The sequence below is a fragment of the Arachis ipaensis genome, chromosome B5, assembly GCF_059453495.1.
Source record: "Arachis ipaensis isolate K30076 ecotype BB chromosome B5, ASM5945349v1, whole genome shotgun sequence".
Taxonomy (NCBI): domain Eukaryota; kingdom Viridiplantae; phylum Streptophyta; class Magnoliopsida; order Fabales; family Fabaceae; genus Arachis; species Arachis ipaensis.
In genome coordinates this window covers 62,818,561-62,828,342 of record NC_142440.1, presented here as the reverse complement: position 1 = coordinate 62,828,342, position 9,782 = coordinate 62,818,561, and the positions used below count along the sequence as shown (strand labels likewise).

The window sequence follows — 9,782 nt, the reverse complement described above, 5'->3', positions numbered from 1 at the left end:
TGAGGATCTCGGTACTCGACGGATCGGGTGGTGATGAGTAGAGGAGAGGATGAGACCCTGAGCTGACGTGGAGTGAGGACTGATGCGCGCTGATGACGCTGGAGGCAGAGTGGAGCACGGGGGGTGGCCACCTGCAAGGACACTCTGACGATCAAGTCAGTGTCCGTACGATGTGGTAGCCGAATTAGGTAAGGGTATTACGTACCTCGGGGGGAGAGCTGACCTTTCCCCTTTTATACTGTGCAGGACGGGCCCTAAAAATGACCTAGCCCACTGCCCAAGAAGCTTCCATGTGCTGTCTTAATCCACGTGGGAGGGACAGGTCGTTCTGAACCTCGGGTCGGGGCTTCAGGTCGTGATCCGAAGGTACTGGCCCGACCGGTGTCCTGGGCCGTGCGGATGGTTAAGTCGGGTATATCCTGGGTCGGGCGTTCAAGGGACCGACTCGTCGGACTCTCTTTTGTGAGAGGTGCCTTGGACCTGGGTCAGGGGTGGCGCCCTGACCTGGCGGCTAGTGGGCTGGACTCGGCAGTCCGTAACAATTTCCTTGCTTGATTTGGGGTTGAGTAATGGAAGGCACTTGAATTGTTATATTCAAGTGTTGATTAGTAATTGAAGATTGCTAATTAGCTTGAAACTCACCAACTCTAATTCTTCTCTATGAAGTGACTAGGACTTGTGAGCTAAAGTTTAGTTGTGTTCATTTGACTTTCCTTCAATTGTTAGAGAATAACTAAATGAGAGCAATGATCCTTTACCATCACACTTGGGAAGGACAATGAGGATATAAAATCTAGTCAATGATCCTTTACCATCACTCTTGCTAGTTATCTATTGCTCTAATTTCTAGTTATTATTTTTCTTGTTCTCAACTTCGAAAATCTCCAGAAAATCCTAACTAATAAATTGCATCTTGTGTCAACTCCTAGGGAAAACGACCCGAAATTTTACTTCCGGTTATTAATTTTATTTGCAACATACATTTTAACTCTAATTAGCAAAAATCTTGTCTGTTGAAACTATACTGTGCGACTTGATTTGGAAGAAAACTTTTTGGTAATTCTTGACCGACATTTATCCGCTTATCAATGACTTTGTAGTTTGTCCAAGTTTTGAGACATTGACTCAAATCTATCAATGTCTTTTTTTCTCCAATTTTGAAATTTCCACGACACAGTAAAATACTTCTGTCACTTATTAGTTAGAAAATTGTTATGCATACCTTCCTATGACGTTCATATGTGTAGTATAGTATCAAACTTGAATTATGTGAAGGTTAACGTGATCTTGAATTGTATCGTTTAGTATCAGAGACAATACTGGCAGGTTTAAAACAATGAAATATGCCAAGAAAGATGTATATACATACTTGATATCCCCGCATCCGCGTATGGAAAGATATAAAAGACATTTTTCGAAACCAAATACCAATAAAAATACAATATTAAGTCGAGTCTGTACAGAATTCTTGCCAACTAATCCTTGAATAATTGCAGAGTAACACTAAAAAATTATGAACACTGGCAAAATCAACCAGAGCTGTCTTGAGTTGCAATCAGTTAATGGTACCTTTGTTCATCTGTTCCCAAACAATAGTTAACCTTGTCACCTATCGTCATAAAACAAGACAATAGCATCTCAGTGATCTCACGCAGCCTCCAACTCCTGGGTCTCTGGGGATTCCTTGAGAAAGTCAAGGCGAGTCTGCTTGGTTCGCTTGCAAGGTGCTAGAGAAAGGAAAGGGTCAATGGGGTTGTCTTAGCTGAGTTTCAAAAGCGATTTCAATTCTCTAAACAGAAAATTTATGAAGTGATAAAGTAAAAGGGTACACACCCCTTGCATCAATACTTCCATTCCAAGTTCTCACCAAGTACTTTAACGTTGATTACTCTCAATTATCACTTTACAAATCTCTTCACTTTATAGGATTCAAATCCTGAAATCCTGGGGGAAGAAAGGACTAAAAAAGATGTTTCAATGTATACCTTCAGTTTTGTTTTGCTTGTTGGATGCAACCACAGAAGACTTCCACTTCTCATATTCACCCTTTTCCATTTGTTTGCGTCTCTTATAACTTGAAAGCTGGACGTACAAAAGATTTTATATTCAACTTCAGCAGCACAAAAGTGAAGACCTCAATAGTCATAAGAAATTGGAATGGCTGACTTTGCAGCATAATGTTCAATCATTTATGCTAAATGCAAAGGAAAATGTATACCATCCTAATAAAATATTGGGGAGTGAGGTTATAGAGGACGAGAGATCAAAAGTCATAACACAGTGGCTTTGCATTTAACCGACCCATAATTATGAGATGACTTCAAATCATTATAAATACTATAATTGAATTGTAATTAGAAGCAGTTAACAATGACTCTATGCCATAAAGAGGGACCGCTACTGAATAGGCAGATGCTCATATAATTAAGATATTGTCACAGACCAATTTGAGAAAGCATATACACCGGAAAAATGTGAGATATCTAAGTGATCAATTTAGCTCTTTATTAGATTTTATTATTGAATTAATTCTCCAGCCAGTCTGTTGAATACTATGGTTCTACAATTGGACTTTGGATTTACTTTTGGTAATGACTAATGATGGCTCAACTGTTGCATTAGGCAGTTACTAACTATAACTAAATCATACATTACAGCCAGGCAATATTGGATACAAAGTAATGGACAGTGAGCTATGATAGATGTGTCCCATTGAACTTAGATTTAATGGAAGCATTTCTACAAGGATCAACCCATACATATTAGTGGTGAAGAATTTGCAATCTAGCTCTCTTTGAAACAAAATTAACTCCAAGAGAAATTATTTACTCATTGATAAATCCATATTTTATTGCAATTTTTGAGTTGAAAAGAGTAGAATTTATCAATTTAACTTGCACTTAATCCTTGTGAATGCATGCTTTTGTGAATTCTCTCCTAATTGAGTTTAATTGAGTAAACATGTTCTTAGGCCTTTAAATTTGTCAAATGAATTTCAATTCTCATTCCATTTGATACATTGATGTGTTTGTTCAAGTTGTTTAAGGTTTAGGAGGCACTCAATTAAGCTCTAATGAGATTATTCATTATTACCTCTGGACCTTCATCAGACAAATAACCACCATCCTCAGGTTTCCTTTTGCTAGGTAAAACATCAAGCAGTTCTGCACAGAAAGGGAGATAAGCAGCAAAGTAACTACTTATGCAATTTACTATTTGAAGAGAACTGAAGAAAAGTAAATGCCGAACAAACTGTCTTCAATCAATCCGCTGCTCAAAATGATACAAGATCACCATAGATAAATGAGATGTACCTCGATTTGACTTCACTTCTCTCGGATCCTTCTTCTCTTTAGCAACCCCAAAAACATCATGACACAAGTCCTTCATGGTAGTAGAAACCTGCATGAGCCATCAACATCAAAACTCAAACCATAATTAATGGCATCGTACACAAAAGCTAATACACATATTATATATATAACGCTAATCATAAAAACATATAATCACACATCACTTACATTAGAAAATTCAGATTCAGATGTACCACAAAGCTCAATCAGCCTAACCTTATCAACTTTAAGCTGCAAAACAAAAGAAAAGGACAAGAAGCAATAACAAATGTTAAACCAAATCTGTAAAAAGCATGATATACTACGCTCTAAATCACCACAGATCACTTGAAAGCTACCATGTGTTTCTTTGCACATAAATAAAAAGCAACGGCGGTAAACACAGGACGAGTAAAGTCAGCACTTGCACGACGAGACGCTGGCAATGAAGCAGTAAACCGGTCCTTGTAACTAAGGCAAAGAAGAAACAACTAGTCAACACAAACATGCACAAAGACTGAACCACAAGTAACAAAAACTGGTTTTCCATTTGCAATTTAATCTAAGAAGCATTTTCTCAAACACCTGTCGGGTGCTAGGAAAGCAAGGAACTTACAGCTTGAGCCCCTCCCGAACCAAAGGGATAATCCGAACGCATCCGAACTGAATTGCCAATTCCCTTACGTCTAGCTTCATCCTATAATTACAAATTACTCAATTAGTGTTCACCCAAAAAGGAACAAAACCAAAGGGGAAAAAGAAAAAGAGGGATTAGGATGGGAAAAAACGAACTTGACCCCTAGACCGTTGTGGAGTGAATTGTAGCATCGGATGTAAGCCTTTTCTGATAAGCCGCTGAGCCTCACCGCACAAGATCGATCGAACAGAACCCCGAGTCTGGTACACGCGCTCACACGTTATAAAAACCCATAAACCCACGAATCAGAATCAATCAAAGTGAATAAATAAATAAATAAAAAGAAGGTACCTGGTAGCGGCAATTTCCAAGCAGATGAGAGCTTTGGCAACTTCTCCCTGCAAAAAAATAATTAAAATTAAAATTAAAATTACAGATTTGATTTTTTTTTTTTAATGGACATTGAAATGGAATGGAGCTTACGACTCCGATGATGGAGGAATCAAACAGAACATCGGAGAGGCGACGGAGCTCGGCGGCTTTGCGGACGACAAGTTTAGAGTCAGAGAGTGAAAGCTTCTTTGCTAACTCTGAAAGATCCATTGCTGTTTCAGTTGTGTGTGTATGTCGGAAAGGGAAATGTGAGGGAGAGGGGGCAAATGGTGATGCTGATGATGGGCACGAAGGTGGTTTTGCTTTTGCCATATTTTTCTACTCTTTATTATTATTGTTTTTCTGTGAATCGGTCTTTTTTTCGAATCTATTCTGGCGCCCTCTGCTTGCCGGGAATCTGTTTTGGCGCCCTCCGCCATTTTTGCCTTTGCTTTCATTCGCGGCTTTTTTTTTTTTTTAGCTAATACTTTCTTAGTTTGTTGCCAACTTGCCATATAAAGTTTAGTACCATTTAATTTCTCTGTTATATATCGGATTTTTTTTAAAGAAAGATTTTAGGAATTAATTGGCTTGTAAAAATAGTTTCTGTTTTTGTTTTTTATTTTTATTTTTTGAAAATAATTTTTATTTTTAATTTTTTGTATTTTAGAAAATGTGATTAATTTGTAAAAAGAAGATTTATTTTTAAGTATTAAAAATAATAAGAATATGATTAGTTGGTTTAATTTTCAAAATGTATTTTCAATAATTTTAAAATCACAAAATTATATTTTTATTAAATGTACTATTTTAGTTATTTAATTTTTTGTTAAATTAACAATTAATTTTTATAAAATATCAACGTGAAATAAATTACTATCTTATTATACTATTTTAGAAAAATTTAGTATCTCTTATACATATAGTTGGTTTTATATTTCCTATAATACTATGTAACAATAGAAAACATCAATTGAAACAAAAAATCAAAACTAAAATTAATTTTACATCAAAGGAATCAATTAATTAATATTAAAATTTATTAATGTAAGCAATTTTTTTCACAAATTACTTATTAATAAAATAATGAATAAATAAATATTAAAGTTAAAAACATTTAAAAGAAAAAATCAACTTTCTTATCAATATTTTTAAGTTTTTATGTATTCTTTTAATTTTTATTATTGATACTTTATAATTGAATATCGATTTAAAAATTATTTTTATAACAAAATTATTTTTTAAAACAAAAATATGAAGGTAAAAAATAAAGAAAGTTAACAATTATATGTTAATTCGGAGAATACGTACTCGATACTAAATAAAATTAAAAAACTCAAAAAATTCATATTTTAATTTTAATTAGAGCTCTATTTTTCCTTAATTACTAGTCCAAAGGTTACCTGAAACGATAATTTGGACCTGAACGTGAAGTACAGACTCCTTATGAGGCAGCATCTGACTTGTGCTGGTGCCGAGATGCCGTCGTCTGAGTTACTCATGAGGAGGTGGGGGTACCTGCAAGAGACATCGATACTTAAGTTAGTAAGGGTTTTAAGCAGGGATTTAGTAGATTGGATTCTGAATATACTTGAGTGGGTTAGTATATCTATAATGGAGAGATAACCACCTTTTTAGAGTAGTTCCACCTTTGTCAGTGGATAATCATTTCCTTTATCTTAAGAATTTGTTGAGATCTACCTTCTAGATAAAGTAGAAATAGTTGGAGATATTTCAGAAGGTGGTTACTTATTCAAATAAGTAGGGTTGAGCCACCCTTGTCACGCCCGATGACGATTAGGATTCTTGCTAGTAAAGAAATTCACAAATAAATTCCCGTTGTAAGTATAGTTTCTAAACCAACAAAGAATCCTTTCGTACAAAAATTTTGGTTGTCACTAAAGCAAACCCAATAAAATTTATAACCGAAGTATTTAAACCTCGGGTCGTCTCTCAAGGAATTGCAGGGAAGTATGATTTATTATTGGTTATGGAAAAGTATCGTTTGAGTTTTTGAAATAAGGAACAAGTAATTTAAATGGCAAGAAAAATAAATTAATAATTAGAAAAACTCTTAGCAAGGTATGAGAATTGAAAATCTCATCCTAGTTATCCTTATCAAGTGTGATGAGAATTGTTTATTGCTCCCACTTAGTTAACCCTTACTAAATAAAGGAAATACAAGTGGACTAATCAACTTGATTCATCAAGTCCTAGTCAACTCCTATGGAAAGACTAGCTTTAGAGGGATCCAAATCAATCAGCAAATTCCAATTTTCAATCAACAGCTGAGTTTGATAACTCAAGTGTCACCAATTACTCAACCAAAGCCAAAAGGAGAAAAATCCAAATTATTTATATCATAAATAGAAGAAAACAATCATAAATCTGAAATACCTTAAATTGCATTAAATAAAGAAATCAAATCTAACATGGAGAATTTATAAACGAAATTGGGAGAACAAACAAACTGAAGTAATAGAATAAATAAAAGTAGAAGAGAAAACTAAATTAAAGGAACATTGAACCTGGAATTGAGAAGAAGCAATCCTAAAATTAAGAGAAATCCTAAATCCTAAATCCTAAGAGAGAGGAGAGAGCCTCTCTCTCTCTATAAACTACATCTAAAACCTAAAATTGTGAATTATGAAAGTTGTGTCAATGAATGGATGGATTCTCCTACTTTATAGCCTCTAATCTGTGTTTTCTGGACCAAAAATTGGGTAAAAAACAGTCCAAAAATCGCCCCCAGTGTTTTCTAATACGTCCAGCACGCGGCAAAGTCACGCGTACGCATCGTCCACGTGTACGCGTGGATTGACTTTTCTCCAGGCTACGCATGCGCGTGATCCACGCCTGCGCGTCGCCTATCTTCAAAGAAGCTGTGACAAATTATATATCGTTGCGAAGCCTCGGATGTTAGCATTTCAACGCAACTGAAACCACTTCATTTGGACCTCTGTAGCTCAAGTTATGGTCGATTTAGTACGAAGAGGTCAAACTGGACAGCTTTAGCAATTCCTTCAGTTTCTTGTATTCCTTCCACTTTTGCATGCTTCCTTTCCATCCTCTATGCTATTCCTGCCCTATGAACCCTGAAATCACTTAGCAGACATATCAAGACATCGAATGGTAATAAGAGAGGATTAAAATTAGCAATTTAAAGGCCCAAGAAATATGTTTTCAATCATAGCACAAGATTAGGAAGGAAAATGTAGAACCATGCAATTATTATGAATAAGTGTACAAAGACTTGATAAAAATCACTCAATTGAGCACAAGATAAACCATAAAATAGTGGTTTATCAACCTCCCCACACTTAAACATTAGCATGTCCTCATGCTAAACTCAAGAGAAGCTATAAGAGTGAAGGCAAAATGGTGGAACTTATGTAATGCAATGCAACTTATGAATGTGAATGCAACTATATGCTAAGATGTTTCTATCTACTTTGTTAAAAATAAACAAATTCTCCAAGATAAATATAAATCAGATTCCACTAATTCAAATCATACAATAAAGACAAGTAAACTTGTAAGAAAATAGCTCATGAAAGCAGGGAACACAGAATCAAGCATTGAACCCTCACTGGTAGTGTATATCACTCTAACTCTCTCAAGTGTCTAGGGTTAATTCACTCACATCTTCCCTAGTCATGCTTTCTAGACTTTGTTCTTCATCTAACCAATCAACAAAAATTTAGTATACCAATACAAACATCATTAGGTCTTTTCAGGGTTGTAATGGGGCTAAGGTAAGGGTGAGGATATATGTATGGCCAAGTGAGCTATAATATGAATCTTTAATTAACCTAAGCTTTCACCTAACATACACACACACTCTATGTAACTCTAAATTCATGCCCAACTACCCATAATTCCCACTTTTGTATCACATACTCATGTACCAAATTATCTTTTATTTTATCGCATATGCATTGATCTTTTATTAAATTTAACATTGGGGTAATTTTGTCCCCTTATTATATATATATATAATCTTTTTTTCTCTCTTTTTTTTTATTTTTTATTTTTTTATTTATTTTTTTTATAAAAATTATAAAAGTAAACATAACATATCAATGCACATAGATTTTTAATTTTCTGGTCTCACATGAGTAGGTACCCAAATTCCCAATATTTTGTCAATAAAATACTGTACACTTTCATCAACCCAAGTTCCCACAGTTTCCCACACTTAATTGACACACAATCTCTAACTTAAGCTAACCAAAGATTCACTTGGGGTAATTAATTATTTTTCTGCTTAAGGCTAGTGATGTGGTAAAATATAGAACAAATGGGGATTAAAAGGCTCAAGGTGGCTAACAAAGGTGATTGAAAGGGTAGGCTATTTGGGATAAGTGAGCAAAAATCAAATAATGGCCTCAATCATATGCAAGCATATAAATACACTAAACATTGGACATATAGATTAGAACAAAATATAGATCATAATCATAGAGAAGGGAACACACAAGAATGAAATATTATGGCTAAATAATGTAACCATGTAATTAGGCTCAAATCTCACAGGTTGTGTGTTCTTAGCTATAATTCATGTTCCAAATTACAATATTCAAGCAAATTTAACACAAAATTTTCAATTTAAATTAGTGAAATACTATAAAAAAATTTTGAAAAAGAAAATATTACTTCAATCAAGTAGTAACTAAATGCATAAAATCAAACAAACATGTAATTAAACATGCAAGTGCAACAATGAACTAACAAATAAAGTAAAATATTGGTGTTGAGAGGAAAATAACTAACCCATGGAGATCGGTATCGACCTCCCCACACTTAAAGATTGCACCGTCCTCGGTGCATGCTCAGATGTGCAAGTGGACGGGTGGCTCCAACTGACGCTTTTCTCTCCAAAGAATGTGCAGATGGACTTGTCTGTTGCCCCATGTAAACGTCTTCCGGTTCTCTTCCCGGTGGCCATCCTGAAAGAAGAGAAAAAGTAAGAAAAGTAACCCAAAAATAAAGATAGAAAATAAATAAAATATGGTTGGGTTAATGCCAAATAATGAGGGTCTCAATTACATGGTAGCTACAACATGTATGTGAAAAGATAATAGAAGCAAATGGCATATCAATAGTGTAAAAATTGCAACAACAGGGGAGAGAGTGTGGGTAATGCAAGATAGTATAAGTGCATATCAATGTAAAAGGAATACCAGTATTATAAAAATTAGCATTGACTTATGAATAATAATACCCAATCAAAATAAAACAAGTCATGAAGCACCAGAATAATGCAAGAAAAGATGCAACAGTTGAATAAGAAAATTTAACACCAATGGAAAAATAATAAATTTAGAAAAGAAAATAAAAATATGCACAAAATTAAAATGTAATGAATAAAAGTATGCAGATAAATTAAGTAAAATAGAATGAAGGTGAAGAAGGATGAGAAGTTAAAGAGATAAAGAAGT

At 34.6% G+C, this 9,782-nt stretch overlaps 1 protein-coding gene across 1 annotated transcript; it reads right to left on the bottom strand.

The window, feature by feature from the left end:
- Nucleotides 1-1,320: 1,320 nt before the first annotated feature.
- On the bottom strand, nt 1,321-4,827 carry ORC6 (origin recognition complex protein 6). Its single transcript, XM_016347327.3, has 10 exons — nt 4,453-4,827; nt 4,321-4,367; nt 4,125-4,229; nt 3,949-4,029; nt 3,692-3,803; nt 3,522-3,584; nt 3,315-3,402; nt 3,094-3,164; nt 1,986-2,082; nt 1,321-1,727 (listed from the first exon to the last, which is right to left on the bottom strand). The coding sequence occupies exons 1-10, from the start codon at nt 4,672-4,674 to the stop codon at nt 1,648-1,650; spliced, it is 966 nt and encodes a 321-aa protein (XP_016202813.1). The 5' UTR covers nt 4,675-4,827; the 3' UTR covers nt 1,321-1,647.
- Between the last annotated feature and the right edge of the window lie 4,955 nt (nt 4,828-9,782).